We start from the raw sequence: 20,774 nt of genomic DNA, 5'->3' as shown, positions 1-20,774 counted from the left end.
TGAGCATTTAAACGGCAATTAATTAGCCAATAGATTCTGTCACTTTTATTACAAAATACCGTTTTGGCGCTTGTAAATGTGACGCGACAGATCCCGAGCGGAACGTGAACCGGTCATCTCTAACGTTAAACACGAATGAACACTGTTGAAAGATGATACAGTAACAGTTACAACTTACCGAAATGTATATTCCTCATACATAATATCGACCAATCAATCAAACAAAGGGGTCAATAAAACACCTGGAAAACAATTAGCCTATGTCACATAACATTTAGCCTACCTCAGGAAAGCCAGCACGTTAGTTGGCTAGAAAAACATCAAGATACGTGAATGATAGGAAATACAAGCTTAGTATATAATTTAGAACATGTAAAAATATCCACATTAAAAGACAATTGCTGTATACCTTTATACTCTAATATAACTTATTTTAAACATTTACAATTACATTTTATCCAAAGTGACTTAAAATTAAGAGAACAATAGAAGCAACAAGTGCAGTGACAAGTCCCAGTTAGTGTAGCACAGTGCACAATTTTTTTTTATTTTTTTATTATTAAAACAAAGATTTAGTATTATTGGGTCAAGTGTTTATAAAAGATGGATCTTTAACAGTTTCTTGAAAATGTGTTGAGTTGCGCCGGTCATTCCACCAGCAGGGAACAGTCCAGGTAAAGGTCAGTGAAAGTGATTTTGTGTCTCTTTGGGATGATGGCACCACAAGGTGCCGTTCACTTGCAGAACACAAGCTTCTGGAGACACATAGATCTGAAGCAGTGAGTTTAGGTCTTGCTGCAGCATGTGGATCAGTTGCAGAGGTTTGACTGATGCTGGAAGGCCTGCCAGGAGAGCATTACAATAGTCCAGTCTGGATAGAACAAGAGCTTAGACAAGGAGTTGTGTGGCTCCGATAGGAAGGGCCGGATCTTTCTGATGTTGTAGAAGGCAAATCAGCAGGATCGCATGGTTTGGGTGAAAGTGAAACCATAAGCAGTTTTGTCTTGGCAAGGTTGAGTTGAAGGTCATTCATCCAGCAAGAATTTTCCATCAGGTAGGCTAAGATGCGAGCAGCAACCGTCAGATCCTCTGGCTGGAATGAAAAGTAGAGATATGTGTCATTAAGTGATAGGAAAAGTCATGTTTCTAAATGACAAAGCCTAGTTATGCTACAAAAAAAAAAAAAATTAAATAGATGGGTGGAATCTAACACAATCGTGGTTTTACTGTAGTAAAACCAAACCTTGTGCAGCTACAGTGGCCTCACAAGGATCAAATGAATATTCACATGGGAAAATATAGTATAAAACAAATTAAATTTTCTGCCACTTTTAGTGCAATCATATGGAATCAGAAGACTCTGCCATTACAATATTTTAAATTACTTCTTCCCATACCTTGTTTGCCATGATCATTCTGCATCCACTTTACCTGAAATCACACAAAAAAAAAATGTAACAACTCAGTAGGGCTGGGCGATATATCGCACGATATTGTTATGCGCATCTCGTTAGTAAAGCCGGTTCCTTGATTAGTAGTAAATCACCATCACCTGCTTTCAGATGGAGCGGCATTTACTACAAAGAGCCGTAGTTCACTGACAAGCTGAGCCATATCGCATTAATTTTGCGGACGTATCGCCAGCGATATTTAATGTGATATGGCTCAGCTTGTCAGTTAACTACGGCTCTTTGTATACAGCAAAAACTCCAGTGTTAAATTAACACTCCTGGGAGTGTATGAGTCCACACTCAAGAGTGTTTAAGTTAATGAAATAATTAAGTGATTAATTTGGTGATGATTGAACATTATTGAAGACACCTGATGTTAACAAGCAGAATCACTGAAGGAGAAAATCACAAATTGTAAGCCACCGTTATGACGATCAGTGGTTGCTTTAGTTGGACTCTTGACCCATATATTATTAACTTTAGATTTTGTTTGTCTGTTGTATCTGAGTTATAACTGCCAGATGAACAAAGAAAAAAAAGTGATCTGATGGTGTTGGTTATATTATGACAATCATCATTTGAACTTGATCACTGAACTCATTAAAATCCTTCTTTCTGACTTCGATTTATGTTGTTGATTACAGCATAACTGTGAATCTGCATAAATGCCCAGAATTTTTGATATAATATAAAGGATTTCTTAAAAGTTGAAATTTCTTAAAAGTTGTTTAAAAAAAATCATTCTTTTAGGCACACACAGACGTCAAGATTCAGTCTATGCATCTCAACAATGGTGACGAGCAGAATATTCAATTAGGAAAAGTAAATTACTTATGGCGCTTTTCCATTACCAGTACCAGCTCGACTCGGCTCGGCTCGGCTCGGCTCGCTTTGCTTTTCGCTCCGTTTTCCATTGCAGATAGTACCTCCACAATACTACTGGTCGTCATAGCGACGCCGCAGGAAACTGCCGTGACTTAATCTTTTACGCGAGACACACCCGCTACCCACACACACAGGACAATGGAGGAAATCGAGTGTATGCTGTTTTTGGTTTTGGTTTTTGTTTTTGCTGTTTTTTATTCAGGACACTCAGTCTGGCGCGTGCAATGATGACGCAGTGAATAGTGACGATTCTCTCTGACCAATCAGCAGTCTGCCATGTTTTCACGTCACATTTTAGTATCGCCTCAGCTCGCCTCAGCTCGCTCAGAACCTCGCCGGAGGTGGTACGAAAAAAAGTACCTGGAAGCAGGTACAGGTACAACTTTTATATGGCGTTATTTTTTAGTCAAAAGTTATGAGCGTGTAAGACATGCTCACGAGCACATTATGTTATTTCACACGTGCAAAAATTAACCTTCAGCTGGCATGATAAAAGTACTCGCGCACAAATTCAACAACCGAGAGGTGTACAAGTAGCTGCGAGCGAGCGCCTGGCATACTCTCATAGGTTAACTCTGCTTGTACAGTGGAATCCTGCTCGCGCGCAGCGGGCTTCTGCTCGCGGAGAGCTGTTTTGCTCGCGCAGTGGATTTCTGCTCGCTCAGCTGATTTCTGCTCGCTCGAGTCTACATGACTTTTGACAATTTGGGGGCGGAAACCAAGGAGGGCACTGACCCTCTTATGATTGGTCACTTTCATCATGGAAAATCTTGGGAAATCCTAACCCCGCCCACCTTCTGACGCAGCGCGCGTCACTCAGCTCGCTCTGCTACTCCGGCTATCTCTGTGTATATTTTAGACAACGAAATATGTGATAAAACACCATACTAACTATTTTCGTTTTCATTTAAAGAAATCTTAAACATGATAGCCACACAAATGTGGTTCAGGCAACGCGTGTTGATTATATTCACTGTTTGCCTATTTAAAAATAGAAAAAAAAAATATATATATATATAAAACACAAACCTGCCTCTTTTCGTTTTAAATATAATATAAAAACATTAAACATTTTAATATGGTCCAGGCAATATGTGCATTTGTACCAAACAACAGATTTTGCAGTAAACAACATTACAGTTTTAATTTTTTTTTACATACAATTATTACAATTTAAAATGACAAAACTCAACCCAGTCTCTTTTTGTTAAATTTCAGTTTTTATCAATATTAGCCATTATAAAAGTATCCACCTTTTTCTGCTCAGTCTAAACAATGCGCGCTGCCATGACGACGACTCCGGTTGCCTACTTCCGGTTCGTAGCTTGACCTGTACTAGCAGCGAGAGAATGAGTTCAAGCTGAAGCTCCTCATGTAGAAACTGAGTGTTTCGAGCATAAGATAAGAAGGAGATAAGAATTTATTTTCTAAAGAGCCGTGAGTCAAAAGAACCGGCTCTTTTCAGTGAGCTGAGTCAAACGAGCCAAAATGTTTTTCACATCTGTCATGTTAACATGGACAAAAGACAATCTCACAACAACATCACATCCTTTTAAAAATAAAAACAGTACAGTATACAGTAGTCATAACTTAGAATTTTATTATAATTGTATTTCATATAATATACAATAATGTAATTTTTACTTGTCCATAACAACCCGAAAACTTGCCTGCTTGCCTTGCACATCTAATTAAAGCGCTACGAACCGAAAGTAGGCAACCGGAGTCGTCGTTATGGCAGTCATTGTTTAGAGCAGAATAAGGTGGATAAGTAAAAGGTATAAGAAGCTATACAAATAAAGCAAACAATTCAGTCAAACATACAAAGTCAGCGCTCTAGTCTAACCATACAACGGTAAAGTTAAATAGCTTATATGTATAGCTTTATTTGTATAGCTTCTTATACCTTTTACTTATACTTTTATAATGGCTAATATTGATAAAAACTGAAATTTAACAAAAAGAGACTGGGTTGAGTTTTGTCATTTTAAATTGTAATAATTGTATGTAAAAAATTTTAAAACTGTAATGTTGTTTACTGCAAAATCTGTTGTTTGGTACAAATGCACATATTGCCTGGGCCATATTAAAATGTTTAATGTTTTTATATTATATTTAAAACGAAAAGAGGCAGGTTTGTGTTTTATATATATATTTTTTTTTATAATTAGGCAAACAGTGAATATAATCAACACACGTTGCCTGAACCACATTTGTGTGGCTATCATGTTTAAGATTTCTTTAAATGAAAACGAAAATAGTTAGTATGGTGTTTTATCACATATTTCGTTGTCTAAAATATACACAGAGATAGCTGGAGTAGCAGAGCGAGCTGAGTGACGCGCGCTGCGTCAGAAGGTGGGCGGGGTTAGGATTTCCCAAGATTTTCCATGATGAAAGTGACCAATCATAAGAGGGTCAGTGCCCTCCTTGGTTTCCGCCCCCAAATTGTCAAAAGTCATGTAGACTCGAGCGAGCAGAAATCAGCTGAGCGAGCAGAAATCCACTGCGCGAGCAAAACAGCTCTCCGCGAGCAGAAGCCCGCTGCGCGCGAGCAGGATTCCACTGTACAAGCAGAGTTAACCTATGAGAGTATGCCAGGCGCTCGCAGCTACTTGTACACCTCTCGGTTGTTGAATTTGTGCGCGAGTACTTTTATCATGCCAGCTGAAGGTTCATTTTTGCGCGTGTGAAATAACATAATGTGCTCGTGAGCATGTCTTACACGCTCATAACTTTTGACTAAAAAATAACGCCATACTTTTACACAATGGAAAACCAAACAGAGCCGAGCCGAGTCGAGTCGAGGCGGGCCGAGGCGAGCTGGTACTGTGTAGTGGAAAAGCGCCAATAGACAATTCAGATCATAATTTATTCATACCGCAATGCATGATGGGAGCCATTATTGAGTTGTGATTGGTGGCAGCCACTGCAACATGCTTTATTATTGTCACCATTGTTGAGATTCACAGGCTGATTATTGATGTCTGTGTTTTAAATGAATTTATCCGAATGTCTTTTGATCAGAACAATGTTTATTAAATATTTTGGATTATAAGTAAAGTACTGATAATCATAGGCTGAAAAATCACAAAACTGCTGCTAACAAGTTAAACCAAACTATCTCAATAAGTTTCCTTTTTCAGATCACAGCATGATTATGTCAAAACATAACCAACACTATAAGACAAAATTTTACTTTGTTCATTTAACTGTTATAAATCAATAACAGCAGACAAACAACAGCAAATATTAAATTAAACATATAATGGTCTAGAGCCCAACTAAAGCAAACACCCATCACCTTAATGGTAACTTACAATTTGTGATTTTCTCCTTCAGTGATTCTGCTTGTTAACATCAGGTGTCTTCAATAATGCTCAATCATCACTAAATTAATCACTTAATTATCTCATCAGCCCTAAATGCCGCTCCATCTGAAAGCAGGTGATGGCGATTTACTACTAATCAAGGAACCGGCTTTACTGACGAGATGCGCATAACAATATCGCGATTTAAATCGCTCAGCCCTACAACTCACTATTACATTTACACATGTAAGAATATGTTCCACTGAGACAATGCAAAACCTGACTATGATCTGGAAGCTGAGCAGGAAAGGCTAACAGTGAAGTTTTGAGCTGAGACGAGACACCTAAGGTTAGGGGTGTAACTGCCTGTTCATCTGGATCAATGCAATTTTCATAACCAATGATCAAAAGTATCCTATGAAAAAGGCTACTATGATGACCCCAGGCCATCCAAAATGTAGATACGTTAATTTCTTCATCAGAACACAAACATTCTATCAACTTTTATTTTATAAGCCTAATATATGCACATAATATGCATTCTATAGCTACGTGTTGGCAAGCAGATTCAGCCAGAATATGCAATTTATCATGTTGTGTTCATATTCTAGTCTCATGTGCTTTCCTGTATCAAGTACAGTATTTACTGAATTCGTTTTCTTACCAGTCTTGAGATAGCCATGTTAACCCTTACGAAAATTAACTATGGTTTAACCACAAAGAAAAAGAAAAAAGAAAAAAACATGGTAGGCCTATTTGTATTTGTAGTATAACTGTGGTTATTAAAAATGGTAATAAAAATCCGCCAAAAACGTGGTTACTATAATTAAAACCGAGGATATTTTTTAAGAGAATAGTTTTCAGCTTCCAGGCAGTGTTTCAAAATGTCCCGCCATTTAAGAGATTGATTTACTGACAGATACTATCGCGTATTAACAACGATTTTATACACAATTAAACGGACTTTGATATGTATAACAAGTCTACGAAAGCTTGTTTTAGGTCTTTTGAGATGTGGGTTCAACTGATCTTTCTTAAAACAGATGGAAAATGTAAAGACGCATGATGCTACATTTTCAGTGTTTTGCCCTCCAGCTCTCGCCAGTTATGACAGAACATCATTTAAGAATGCTAACGTTAACCAATATTGCATCACTTATTGTGATGCAATATATATATTTTTTTTTTTACAAAATATCCCTCATCTGACTGCATCCCATGTTCACTGATGTGTTTCTGTCTTTTAGGCTGTGATAAGAAGTACGGGTTGCACTTTGCTTTATGTAATAATTGCCAAATATTTTGATTTCAGATATGGGAAAAGCACTTAAGAAGACCACACGTTTCAGGAGCGTTAAGATTAAGGTGGTGAGGAGGACTAGCGCTGGTCCTGCAAAGGTTTCTTAGTCAAGGTCTTCCCCAGCCCAACTCCAAACAGACCCACCCTTCCGACCCTTCTATTACATCTCAACAGGCTGAACCTGATGATGCGACACCAAGCTGTTCTGAGAGTGCATACAGTAAGGCAAAGAAGAGAGAGCTTCATGCCTGGGATGCAGTCAAGGATGACATGCTTAAGGTGTCATTTGAATGTTCAGCACCAATCACTACCCAGTGTGTTGTCTGCCGAGATCATGCTGATTATAGGTGCATTGAGTGCAGCACCACTGCAGTGTTTTGTGAGGTTTGCCTGAAGAGGACTCACAGAAATTCACTGCATCTTCCTGAAAAGTGGAATGTAAGAACAATAGCATGCAGTCTTACATTGCTATTGCTATACTTGCATACAGACAGCAAACTCACAGTAATTTCAACAGATTCATTAGATACTTCAAATTGTTTTAGCACTATGAAGTATCAACTGTTAGTGTCACAAATTTGTTGTTTTAAAAACATTAGAGCTATCAATTTTTCTTACAGAATGTCTACTATGAGCCGCCTCCCTGGGGTTATTCCTATATTTACCTGAAGGGCATGGCACCCATGCTGTGTACACAAGGGACATGAAGGTCATTGTCAGCACAGGTTTGTCATTTTCCCTGATACAAAATCTTAATGTATTTAATTTTCTTGACAGGTTAAGGAATTCAATCCTATTACATGTAGAGTAATGATTTCCTATAAGGAATCAATCAAATTTGTGATACAATTTTGAAAAAAATTTGTTTGCTGATTCCAATAATTACAAACATTAAGTTATAGGTGACACACTCAAGTGATTTAGTCTATGCTGATATAGTCTCTATAGTAGTACTAGGTTATGTTTTTATGTTATTTCTCTCTTTATATTTGTCAGGACGGCTCTGCACCGTCACAGTCAATATGTGTGTGTGTGTGAACCAGAAAGCTGCACTCTGCTAAGGTATGGGCTCTGGCCAGCAACAGCCGACAAGCCCCAGACAGCTTCTCCATCCCTCTGCTAGAGCTTCTGTGTGTCTGTCAGGTTTCTGTTGAGGGTTTTTGCAACACCCTTCGCTGGAAAAATAACCTCACACTTGCAGAAGTAAGTCAGTTTGCAAAGGTCAGTTTGAAGTCTTGTCTGTTAAGTGAAAATTTCAGTTACTGTCATGGAAGACTGATGAGTCCATATTGACGTGAAAATTACACCTTCTTCTGAGAAACTACACCTTCTTCCTTGATTGTACTACATCATTATCACAACTAAAAGCAAACATTTATGGAACCATCTAGGATTGTACATGCAAAAGTATTCTTGATATTTTCCTATAAAATAACAACTTCTGAGTAAACCACCATCACCAGATGTAAGTATAGGAGACAGTAATGTTTTCCCTGACTGCTGCTTATACCCGAGGTCAACACACTCTACAGAGCCCTTGTGGGAGAATCCATATCCCATTTTAGGCATCACCACTTCCCACAAAGAAGTTTGGTCGATATTTGCCCACAATTAGATGATGGAACCATATGCCCAGCATGTCCAAAGGTTGGTTCTAGTTCCAGCGTGGTTCTTGTTTGATTAACCTAATGGTATAGAATTAATATCTGCAAACTTAGTTAATTTTTGTATATAGTATTATAATAAAATAGTAATAGTATAACTGTATAAACCTGGTGCAGATACAAAACCAGTATTACTGTAAGTGTTTGTTTTCCAGGCGGATGGAGATATGATTGTCACATTGGATGCCAACTTTGGCCTTGTGAGGAAGCAAAGCTCCGGTACAAGTGCGGTTGAGCCATTGCATGAACCTGCATGTTTGTTGAGGAAAAGGATGTAGAAGAATTCCTGCTATCACATCTTGACAGCTCAAAGCCTCACGAGGTTAGTCATAGTTGCAGAATTTCATGGACTGAGTCCATGAAATATTAATTAAACTTGTGAAAAAAGATCATTATTCGTCCCATAAATCTATGTTTTCTTTAAATCTTTAGGACTGCAGTAACTTCAAGGCTGGCAACGTGCTGAGGTCACAAAAACAAGCAAAGAAACTTGATGTTACAGGAGTGTTTGGAGCCCCTTGTCGTCATGAAATGCCCCTAATGATTGTCAACATGAGCCAAGGAGAACGGCAAGTCTATGCCACAGTAGTGCCATCTCTGACTATTGACCCAGTGTTCCAGAATGATAATTCCCCTGTTTGATTCTACCTATTCATAAAATGCTTAGAATAGCATAACCCTAACATAAGCCAAATTATTATTATTTTTCAGTCACCAAATATGAACCTCATGGAATGTATATGGGAGATTCCAAAACATTACAAAATTTGAACTTTACCACCCTTCCATAATCTTCACTATTATAAGAAAACATGAAAACATTTTGGATCATTTTGAGTGCCCTTATTGACTATTTAGGTATTGAATTTGATGCTGGAGATTGTTTGTATAATTATTTTTTACTTTTCCTCAGCAAAAAGTGTCATCATTCACATTTGTGTTGAAATAGATTAGCCTATCCCTGTATGTCATCGATGAGCTACTTCGAAGATGTGAGGACAGGAACATACACCTGCGAGTAGTCTATGACATTGCCTGTGTTGTTGCCTCACATTTGCATGTAAGTACTTTCTTTTTCTGTGTAAAACTGAATTATTGTTTTGAGAAAAGACCTTGACACATTTTTTCAAAATTATGCCATACTGTGTTCAATCAGAAATCCGGGGAGGGCAAACCACACAACATCTCTTTGGCCATACCAGCATTTCATGTTTATGGACACAAACTGCCCTGTCAGGTAATTCATTGACTTTATAGAGACATCAGGACCTGTGTCACATATCATTCGCTCCCTGTTTGGCCTCCATTTTCCTGTCTATCAGCTGCACATTTGAAATTAAGTAGATGTGCCCAAAAGTAATCTTTAATCTAGCATTTTTCCTACCTGTATTTGTCTAAACTTGTTTCAGAGATGCACTGTTTAGGACAGTACAGTGGAAACCGCTTATCTCACAGCTGTCTGGGTCAAATCACTATAAGCGGATGATTGTTATACCCAAACGTGTTTTCTTTATGCTTTATGCAGATTACTATCTAATTTGTACAATTATTACATGAATATAAAGTAATAGCATGTAATATAAAATAATATAAGCTACACCTACACCTCTCCTGCTGAATGGTCAAGGTTAAAGCATTACACTGCACTCACGTAACAGAGTAGGCCTACCTGCTGCTGTGAGAGATCTGGGGTGGCAGGAGGGCAAAATAACTTCGTAGACCACAGCAGTACGAGTAGAGGAAAACATCACATGGCGCGTAACTGCGCACAGCAAGTGCATGTACACACACACACACCAAACACACACACTCAGTTTCAGTGTCTGTGAGATTCTACCACTTTCCTTTAATCACAGATCAAGTACAGCACTAGGCGGCTCGAAGGGTTTGGGCTCACAGACGGGGAAGGAATGGAAAGGCTGTGGTCTTTTCTCCGAAGATTTGCCAGAGTCACAAATGAGATGACTCCATCTCACCGCCTAGACCTGTTGACTGATGCCCTTTTGCATTATGGACGGAGGAAATCAACTGACCTAGGTTTGTTCACTGTCTGCTGCATAACCTGTCAAAATTCTGGACTGGTGGTTCACTGTTTATACATTTTATATTTTCTGGAGTGAAGCTGATCACTCACAAATTGGTCAGCATAAGTCTATTAAACTGTGTTTGCAGAGATGCAGCTCCTGCAAAGACTAGACAAAGCAGAGAAAATATCGATTCTCGCTCAAGAAGACATCGCATCTGTCATCAGAGAGGCACCAGGTAAACAATGCACATAAGAAATAGGTAACATTTTACAATTGTGCAAAATGCGCTTAAAGGAACACTCCACTTTTTTTGGATATAGGCTCATTTTACAACTCCCCCAGAGTTAAACAGTTTCACTGTTTTCGAATCCATTCAGCTGCTCTCCGGGTCTGGCGGTACCACTTTTAGCATAGCTTAGCATAGATCATTGAATCGGATTAGACCGTTAGCATCTCTCTCAAAAAAATGACTGTTTAGCTCTGGGGGAGTTGTAAAATTAGCCTATATCCAAAAAAAGTGGAGTGTTCCTTTAAGCGCATTTTGCACAGAGTATGTAGTATTGATGTTTTCTTGTTTCCTGTTATTTTGTTTTCTAGTGTTGGTTTCTGAGGAAGACATGGAGAAATGGAAGAAAAGTGAGATGGAGCTAGCCCAACAGAAACAGAAACCAAAAAGTAAACAACTGAAGTGAATGTCTTGAATACTGTATGAAGGTCATGAATATTATTAGCAAAGAATATTGCAAATATGTTATACTTACCTTTCCTTGTACAGTAATGAAATACAGTACATTACAATTACATGAAATGAAGCACTTTATTAGAGCAGCAGTAATCCCTTTATCTGTTCTCCAGACACTGTCTGTAAATGGAAAAGGGACTACATCATCAAGCTGATTCAGTTCTACAAGTTCAAGTAAGAGTTCAATGTGTTTATTACAGCCGTCTTTAAGTGCCCTGCTGATGTGCTTCAACATGGAAGCCTACAGTAACAGCATAGTTTTAAAGGAAACTCTCACAATGGTTATAAATTAAGAGTTGCTATAATACTGCAGTAATTTAATATGGTGTGATTAGTAATCAATTATCAGCAAGGCCTCCCTTATAATAGTATATATACTACTACTATTATAGTAATAGTACTATATTACAGCAGTAATGCTCGGTAGCTACAGAATATTTGTGCTGTGTGTGTTTGTATATAGATCTGGGACTTGTGAGTCGTACATGGAGTGTGAAACAGAGTAAGTGAGCAGTAATCTGTCTGTCACTGTTTTCTGAGCAAGTGTGTAAATAACAATTAATAAGATTTATTTGCTGACCATTGTAGAATTGAGGACTCTTTGCTGAACATGGAGAAAAAACACCGGATTGGGAGAAGATGGCAAGATTCAGACTTCCAGTCTACCCGTAAAGATGTTGAGCGTGAACTCAGAGGACAACTAATCTGCAAGGCTAGAACTGAATCAAGGGAGAGAGCAGTCCTCCTCCGTCTGAGAAGAAGATATCCAGGTAAAGAACTATGGATAAGTAGAGACATAAAGATATTAAGATCAACTTTGAAAAGGACCATAATACAAACTAATAAATGTATTTCTCTACATGCATGTTTCCTAACTTTGCTACAGATGGGCAGGGCATTGCCATTAGACTGTCCAAGCATTAGCCAGCTCCAACAAGAGAATGAGACAGGCAATACAAGAATACAACAGCATTCAGTGGCCACCGCAGATGAGCATCTTCCCTGCAACAACTGATCTTCAGGAAGCGTGCGATCCCTCTTGGCATGTCTACTTCTGCTTTATGTGACCCACGACGTGTGAGCAGTAACGTTAGCCTGGCGCACTACAAATATAAGCGGGAGAATGTTATCATTGCAAAGTGGTCAGGCTAATGTCTTGTGTTTATTCCACGATACATATGGATAAGCTGTTTGATTTATAAATATTAGAATATTTTCACATTTCACTCACCCTGCTGGGCATGCACAGCTGTTCCTCAATTTGTGTGTTTCCCATTTGAATGATCAGCGTATGAGGCGCTGCTGCTTGCGCTGGGACCTAACGTTATAGACTTTAGCTTCAATTTTGATGAAATTATTCTCTAATCGTTTGCATATTATGTCGTGGATATAGCCCTCGAATGCATACTGCAGTCTTGCTCTCTCAAATTTTCACCTGTCCGCTAAAAATGACTAATTATCTCCTTAGGAATGTCTGAAACCAGTGCATACATACTGTAATAGACGTGCCAGGCGCAAAAGCTTGACAGACGTAGCAACAGTAACTAAGGAGGGCGGGGCTTAGCGAAGGGTCAATTCAGTACAATATAACTTTATTGGTTCCCACATAAGCCCTGTTTAAAGGAGACCACATTGATGGTGCCAACAAACGACAATAATAAATACAAATTGGGGTGAATGAAAATAACAAAAAAGATCTTCTTACATGTGAAGTGTAGTCATTACAATACATTTGAAGCATATGTATGTATTGTGTGTGTGTGTTTGTATGGATGGGTTGGGGGCTATCAGCACAGTAAAACCAACTCAAACAAGTAACAAGATACATCTTCAGGGTGTTTGCATGGTGTTTTGACACTGGCAGTGAAGGCACATGTTCTTTTTAAAGCCACATGCAGTGTGTGACCATGATTGGCACACTGTGCACTGAGACCATGAACGCCACTTCTTTCTTGCGTTCTTCTTCTTATCATCAAAATGGACGCGGCAGACACAGCACAAATTGCCTCCATCTACCAAAAGAAAAACACAAATATTTTGGAAGTCAAGCCAGTTAGTTGAAATCATACTCATCACCATATTTAAAGCAACATCTCAAAGGCAGCTTGTTCATTTTTAACTGTTGCCAAAGGAATATGTGGAAAGATACAGTACCTTTATCTGCAGTCATCATGATGACTATAGTCGTGGCTGATTCTGAGGACTCTTCCATCTGCTGTACACCTAAAGTACATAAAACAACACAACAACTTAAGTACAAATTCATAATTCAATTTGTCAGCATTTATACTGTCAATAGTTAATTAGTAAATCATTGATTAAAATAGACAGTCCCATTATTTGCATATAAATTCAATTCAGTCAATTCAAAGTGTAAAATTATCAGAATATCAACCTTATATATGCTGTTTAATGTCACCTGGATAAATACTGTATTTATAAATTGTAATTTTCAAACAAGAAAGCTTTTCTCTTTGTGTTAAATGTCAATGGCAGACTTCTCAGAACAATTGTTCTAAGCTTGAACTAAAGCAATACCAAAAACTGATTTGTAGCATTTAGTAAAATGTCTAACAAATACAAGAAATACCATGTTCACACATGGCCTCTAAAATTTCCTCCACTGCCTTTGTCTGGATGCCATCTGCTGTATCTGGTGATATGAAAACATTAAACCATCACACAAAGGTGTAAATTTCATCTTTTGATTTACCATTACTACAATAATGTATACAGTGGTTAAATGTACTGTGCAATGACCAGTTACATATCTAGTAAACTATGCTTCTTAAGTTTAATGTTATGCATTTATTTAAAGATAAAATACATACAACTCAGCTTACCTTCTGCACCCATGTGCTCGGACATTCCCTCTGCCATGTCAGTGCGGTTGCATTGGCCTGCATCTGATGGATATTTTTAGAAAAAAACAACAACAAAAAAAACAATTGTGTAATATGAGCATAACAAATAATTGGCCTTTCTGCATTACTGGAGAAAAATAATTATTCACACAGCAGTATCAATGAATCATAGAAAGACAAAGACCCAAAAACGACCTGTGCTCTCTGAGGTGCTAGAAACAGTCAGTTAAATATGTGGGTAAGGTTGTACTGTTCTGAAAGTAGTTTGGCTTTTGAACGGAAAACACAGCATCTCCACGACATGGCGGCGCCGGCAAGAATAAAAGTTATGCTTTCTTTCTTTGCGTATACATTTGGGTGGTGTTATGAAACTCTGCCCCCACACACTGACGTAGAGATGTGGGGGCGTGTTTAACCCTTGTGTGGTGTTCATATTTTTGTTACTCAGCCAGTGTTCGTGGGTCTGGTGGACCCGCTGCATTTTTGGGTTTTTAATTCAACACAATCAAAAATGTTATGTTAAAATACTCAACAGATGTTTACTTCATCCCAATTACAAGCAATATAAACAGCATATATGGTTAATATTTTCTCTTTACCTTTGTTAGATCACATTTAAGAATTGCAACCTCGTGTGGGAATGGCAGGAGTAGAAACACAAAACTCACTCTTGCACTCTTTCACACTTACACACAATCTCTCTCTCACACGCACGCACACACACACTCATGCACACACATACACACACCCACAACACACACACCCACAACACACACACAGACACACACAAAACACCCCCCCACCCACCCCCCCCACACCCCCCACACACACACATACACACACATGCACATACACACACACACACTCACTTGGATATGTGGTGTACGGTCACTCTCCATAGGCATAATGGTTTTTCTAATGTACAAACTGTATAATATATCCCCCTACACTAACCCTACCCCTAAACCTACCAATCACAGAAAACTTTTGCCATTTTTTGAATTTCAAAAAACACCATTTAGTATGTTTTAGTATGAGGACACAGATGTCGTCATAAACCATGTTTACGTTGTAATACCCATGTCATTATACACATTTGTGTCCTCATAAACCATATAAAAGAACATACACACACTAACAGCAGGCCCTGACAGGAGGAGGACAGAGTAAAGGTACACAGGACCTACAATTTCCACACTTTTATTAGCCCCGGGTCCAGTGGACCCGAACATCCTGTGTGTAATATAAATGTGTAGGGGGGGTGTACAGTGTGTTTTCATTAAAAATGTGTTCTGATATATATTCCTCACAGAAAATGAGCCAAGGCCAATGAGTCTCAGTTTGAAAAAATAATTAATTGTATCATTTTTCTTTTGATAAAAAATGAAAACGGGTCCAACAGACCCGAACACCATACAAGGGTTAAAACGAAGTGTTTTAGGAAGGTATGGCTGAGCCGTAACTTTTACAAAGAATATCTCTTTGGGTTTGAGACTTTGTAACTCTACAGATCTTATACTTGCACTAACAGCTACATAATACACTTAAGAAATAGGAAAACAAGAAATTGCATCATATGATCCATTTAAGAGGCAGAGGCAAACCTCAAACAAAACCATGACTCAGGCTGGGCGGCCATCCGCCTTGACCGGTAGGGGTGAAGGGACAGAGAGAGATGCAATGGCCCAGCACTATACAAAGGCTTACATGTAGGCCTGTATTATTCTTTAGTTAACTTATTTTCACCACTGCCAAAACACAAGTGGAGAAAGACAACCACTGGTAATGTCACTTACCTATTTCAAATGTAATCTCCTCAGCAGCTTGCAAAATTCCTACCAACTGGTTTCTTCCATAAAAGGAAGGCTTCCTCAGGGTAAGGCTGTTAGGCAGTCCAGAAACTTTAATAGTCAAGCCCTGATTCACTAGGGACTGGTAGGGGAGCCTTCCAGTACCTCCGGCCTCCTCTGAAAGACATGAAACACACGTTACACAATGTTACACAGTTGGACAATTATGACTCTCCCTTCTAGTTGATGGCCAGTGTAAAGGCTGCAAACAGTCATTTTGGTAAGGTGACATAATCTAATGGTTGATGGGCACCTTATATCATTTATTCATTTGAAAATGCCATGGATTCATGAAGGTATATTAGGTTATCAAGATAAGCAGTTTCTTTACATCAGTTTTAAAAGTATTTGAACTTATGCTTACTATATTTCTGGTTGAATAGATCTTTCACTTTTCCTACCAGAACACTGACATGATCTCTGGTACTGGGTGTTGCGGCTGAGGAGCTGGATACAGATGTAACAACACACAACAATTCATTTCATAAAACTGTATTATGTATATTTGCACTATTATGGGCCTGAGTCCATTTCTGTGGATTTTCATATAACCAATACCTTTGAAATGAAGTGCAAAGTTGTTCACTGTGTCTGTTGAATCGAGGAAATCAGTGGCTCCTTTGCTGCTCAGTTCACACACCTCTAATGAGGACTTTTGGCGGTCAAATGATAGAATGGCTGTTTCCACACCCAAATCCTCAAGCTTGGACACCTTCACAATATTTAGATAAAGAAGACAACCACAAAAATAGAAAATAATTGATTATACACAAAATAGTCAAAACCTACTTTTAAAAATCCAACACACACTGAAGAAACAACTCATACCAGGGCTTGGCAATATATGAAAACAGTGTTGTCACACGTGGCAAACAAGTGGTCAGGGACCACCAGGGTTACATTAACTATACATTAGCTGTATTTATATAGAGTCTAAATGCAACTAATAATTTGACTCATAACCATTTGTGACTAATAATGCTTCAATTGACCACCTTGATCTGAATAGACTAGCCCAACCAGTAGGAATTTAGTTTGAGAGGGTGGTATGAGCCTTTGGCAATTTCTTCAATGTAAGAATATTTGATGTTGATAGTCTTGTAAACAAAAATCAGCTGGAATATTTATTTGGAATGAACTAATTTAAAATTACGATAAAATCTACAGATAAACAATCCAGTTGTCTAACACAATGTTCTGCTCACATCACAATTGCTGTTGATCCTCCTTCCATCTAATACTGTAAAAATACCACTAATGCTTAGCAAATGAATCCTCTTTCCAAACCTCTATAACTTCAGCTTCTTAAGGTGCATTTTAATTCGGGCATCCCTCATCGCAGGGCTTAGGTCCTGTGCCTGCCCATGTGCCCTCAGTTCTGCTGCCTCTTGAACGTATTTCTGCTTTGCATCTTCCCCCAATGTGGCCCATCTGCCCTTAATATCATTCATTGTGCCTGGAAAGAAGGAAAAAATAGATGCACAGAAAACTTAACACATTAGAGTCAGTATCTCACAACGACAATCAGTCCAAAACACTGGTTTACTTGGGTTGTGAAACCCATTTCTCTGTAATAACTCTGTAAAAGCAAGATAACGTGTAAAGTAGATGACCTGATGATTCTTTTCAATACACACAGCATTCTTACACTGATGAATGCAACTTGCGTGAGTAAAGTACCTGCCAAATACTATCATTAAAATCTGACCCTCATGAACCTGATGTCAACAGGGCCGTCATGTACGAAAACAAACAATTTAGTATAAAAATGAACAGCAGTCGTTAAAGGTGCTATAAGTGATCTCGGTTGGCGTAACCTCTTGTTGATGTTTGAATTATTATCAATCAAAACGGAGGCAGAACCCGTCCTTATTAGACATTCTCTGTCGGAGGCTAGCTAGACCCACCCTCCCCTCCCTCCTCCTCATCCGCGCACTAACCCCCCAAACCCCACCCCCACCCCCACATCATTCTTGTCGGTTATTGGCTGGATCAGTTTGTTATGTTTTGTGCTACGGGTCGCTCTGTTTGTTGCTCAGTTTGTTTTTGCTGCAGTTTGTTGAGCCTGGGCTGTCTGTCAGAGACCGTGGTTTACAGTGTGTTCAGGGGACAGGCAGCTAGCGGATAGTGAGGAGATGTTTGCGGTATGTGAAAAAAATGTTTTGGCCTAAAAAACGCGTGAGATCGCTTATAGCACCTTTAAATTTTGTTTCTCACCTTTGTTTTTAAATATGTCCCTACAAAAAAGATTGTAAGGCGACAGCTCTCTAATGTGAACTTTGGCCTTTGATGGCCAGGGCTCAGACGAAGCATTAGTCATTTGTGATCTTTTGTAATTACCGATCCAGTTCTGAAAAACAAAAAATAGCGAAAGGGTATTACACCAATTAAACTGAATGTTAACAAAACAATGCAATCATGTACAACACCCTAGCAACCAAGTGGAGAGTTTTGCCACTGCAAGCACCACTTCACATTTTCTTCAGGAAATGTACATTCTAGTTTAAACCTAAAGTCCTTTGGCGAGTTTTCTCTGAATTTATACACTTCAGCCGCGTCCAAATTGGCGCGCTCAAGGTTAGCAGGGCGCCAAGCGCTCTCATTGAACCGCACGCCACTGCTAACTCGCCATAGGTTCGTGTGTTGCCGTAGCACAGACAATCAGCTCGCTCAGACGAGCTATGATGCTCTCGCTGTGCAGCTGCAATGCGTTTTAAAATAAAGGCTTCAATATTCTCGAGAAAAGGATTTTACCTATTACAGGCAAGCCGAGGTGACGTGACTATGGGGCGTGGCAGCATCGACGATTACATTTTTTGATTCGATAATCGAGATTGAGCATTAATTTCGATCGATTTCGATTTAAAATCGAAATCGTGACACCCTTAATCATTACAGTCTGTAAATATCTCTTAACAACACAATGCAATCACTAGTAAGACTTCCTGTTAATAAAGTATCTGGTAAGAATCTATTCTATATTACCAATGCATTAAATCACATTACACATTAATATAAATAAATGAAACAAATTAAGTGATGTCTCATGTTTGAAGTCAAGGACAGGCGTCCAATGACATCGTAACCAATGACATTTGAGGTTATTAAAACAGTAAGTCCCGCCCCTCGACTGCCAAAAATAAACGTGTTCGAGCCAGCGAGCCCGAGCCGGCCCTAGACCTTTGGGGGCCCTAAGCAAAATTGGGTTGGAGGCCCCTTTGACCGTTTTAAGTAAGGCCTAAAGAAAAGCAATGACTACCTTATAACTTTACTGTACATATTATATCTACTATGTTTGAGGCAGTTGCCACTGTCACTGGAAGAGTGCAGGCTATCCTCAGCGCTACCCAAAGAGTTGGGTATAACTCACACAGCCCCCTTTCATGTATGTGAATAAGCAGCTCCAACGCTGTCGTGACTTCTTTGGGAAGCTCTGGAAGGCTCTGCATCTCCATGGCTAGCTCTCTCCAATCAATATCTGCCTCTTCTCCGCAGGTGAGTGTTTTTCCGAGCTGGGCACATTGCTCTTTAAGTAACTCTTCATCCAGTTTGTGGAAGTTCAGGAGCACTCCGAATTTATCTTTTACTTCCCCCATTGACTTGAATCGGTCCGCCAAAGACTGGATGCTACAGTCCACCACAACATTGAAAAATCCTGTTTCCAGTCTCTTCATTGCAGTGATCACTACCTCGTCAGCTGCCTCATAGGTAAAGTGCTTCTTTGTACTTCGCAGCCTCTTCTCTTTCAGCACTGCCTCATCATTCATGTTTTCACAGAGCTCTTTTGCAGTGGTCTGAGCATCTACAAACCCAGTTGCCCTGTAGGTCTGTAGAGATGCTTTGGTTTTATTTATGGGGCTGTTTACACCTGGCCACTTCATGCGTTTTCTCAGATCGATTAATTTTCATTAATAATTTTTAATGCTTCTCAAATGACATTCACAAATGTGTTAAAATTGGCAGCAATGACAACAAACTGCACTTTAAACCCCACACATGCACACTCTGGGGACATCAGAGACTTATTTTAGATCTTGTGAAAAGGGGCATTATAGGTGCCCTTTAAAAGAAGTCAGAATTGTTAGATTATGTTTGGTTCATATTTTCAGCCTTTTTTCTCTTTTGGCTAAAAACCGAAAATGACATTTTACATGAGACATGATACAGATTACGGTATGTAAAATAGACAGAATTGTAAATCTGACACTTTAAAGGAACAAAAATACAAGTAAACACAACATAATCCAGACAACTTCCTCCAATGTTTGTTTTATTTATTTATTTTTCTAGAGATATATGCAAATTAGCACATATTTAAACATAACATTTCAGAAAACAAAATTACAAAAATGTTTGCAAGTAATGTAATCAATCATTTGGAGAAGTATGTCAATATAGGGTATGCGTGTGACGTCACCGTCGGCTGGATTGACTGTGGTCACGCCAACTGAGTGGCAAAAAGCGGCAGCATAGGTTTCTCCTATTAAATCCAGTCACACAGCAGCTCGTCTGCCACTCAGTCCGGCTGAGGGAGTGTGATATTGCCTTGATGTTTCTTAGTATTTTTTTTTTACCCTATTCACCTGGGGTGTCTTGTCGTAACTCACAGAATGAATTAATCAGGCTGAAAAAATATTGTGCTTTCTACAATGGCATCAGTAACTTTTGCTCTTGGATGAT

The 20,774-nt window shown here is 38.9% G+C and overlaps 2 protein-coding genes and 1 pseudogene across 12 annotated transcripts in view; 2 read left to right on the top strand and 1 right to left on the bottom strand.

Annotated features, from left to right (window-relative positions):
* The window catches only part of LOC311087309 (uncharacterized protein), a 504,672-nt gene that overhangs the window by 99,227 nt on the left and 384,671 nt on the right, over positions 1-20,774 (top strand). The gene's annotated exons all lie outside the window — the stretch shown is intronic.
* Positions 8,127-13,188, top strand: LOC311087344 (uncharacterized protein). 2 transcript variants are annotated; one of them, XM_084120685.1, is made up of 13 exons: positions 8,135-8,150; positions 8,463-8,594; positions 8,767-8,933; positions 9,044-9,180; positions 9,561-9,671; positions 9,768-9,848; positions 10,468-10,648; positions 10,784-10,873; positions 11,236-11,313; positions 11,494-11,554; positions 11,844-11,882; positions 11,969-12,150; positions 12,267-13,188. In XM_084120685.1, the coding sequence occupies exons 7-13, from the start codon at positions 10,522-10,524 to the stop codon at positions 12,302-12,304; spliced, it is 615 nt and encodes a 204-aa protein (XP_083976811.1). In that variant the 5' UTR covers positions 8,135-8,150; positions 8,463-8,594; positions 8,767-8,933; positions 9,044-9,180; positions 9,561-9,671; positions 9,768-9,848; positions 10,468-10,521; the 3' UTR covers positions 12,305-13,188. The 2 variants fall into 2 exon arrangements, with proteins under 2 accessions (XP_083976812.1, XP_083976811.1); XM_084120686.1 differs by having other exon boundaries at positions 8,127-8,594.
* Positions 13,203-19,861, bottom strand: LOC311087039 (annotated as a pseudogene). Its single transcript, XR_014609617.1, has 10 exons — positions 19,514-19,861; positions 18,312-18,444; positions 17,382-17,550; positions 16,653-16,806; positions 16,459-16,533; positions 16,041-16,211; positions 14,224-14,286; positions 13,971-14,033; positions 13,535-13,603; positions 13,203-13,392 (listed from the first exon to the last, which is right to left on the bottom strand). The product of XR_014609617.1 is annotated as an uncharacterized misc_RNA (transcript).

The sequence above is a fragment of the Abramis brama genome (genome assembly GCF_963993115.1).
Source record: "Abramis brama genome assembly, chromosome: 7".
NCBI classification, from domain to species: Eukaryota; Metazoa; Chordata; class Actinopteri; order Cypriniformes; family Leuciscidae; genus Abramis; species Abramis brama.
Note: the sequence above shows the minus strand (reverse complement) of the source record. Positions and strands in the feature narration are given on the sequence as shown.

Excerpts from the sequence above, each read along its gene's own strand:
- LOC311087344 (XM_084120686.1), top strand. The coding sequence starts at position 10,522 with ATGGAAAGGCTGTGGTCTTTTCTCCGAAGATTTGCCAGAGTCACAAAT. Across the intron at positions 10,649-10,783 it reads GAGGAAATCAACTGACCTAG|AGATGCAGCTCCTGCAAAGA; the intron begins GTTTGTTCACTG and ends CTGTGTTTGCAG. Across the intron at positions 11,314-11,493 it reads ACAGAAACAGAAACCAAAAA|ACACTGTCTGTAAATGGAAA; the intron begins GTAAACAACTGA and ends TCTGTTCTCCAG.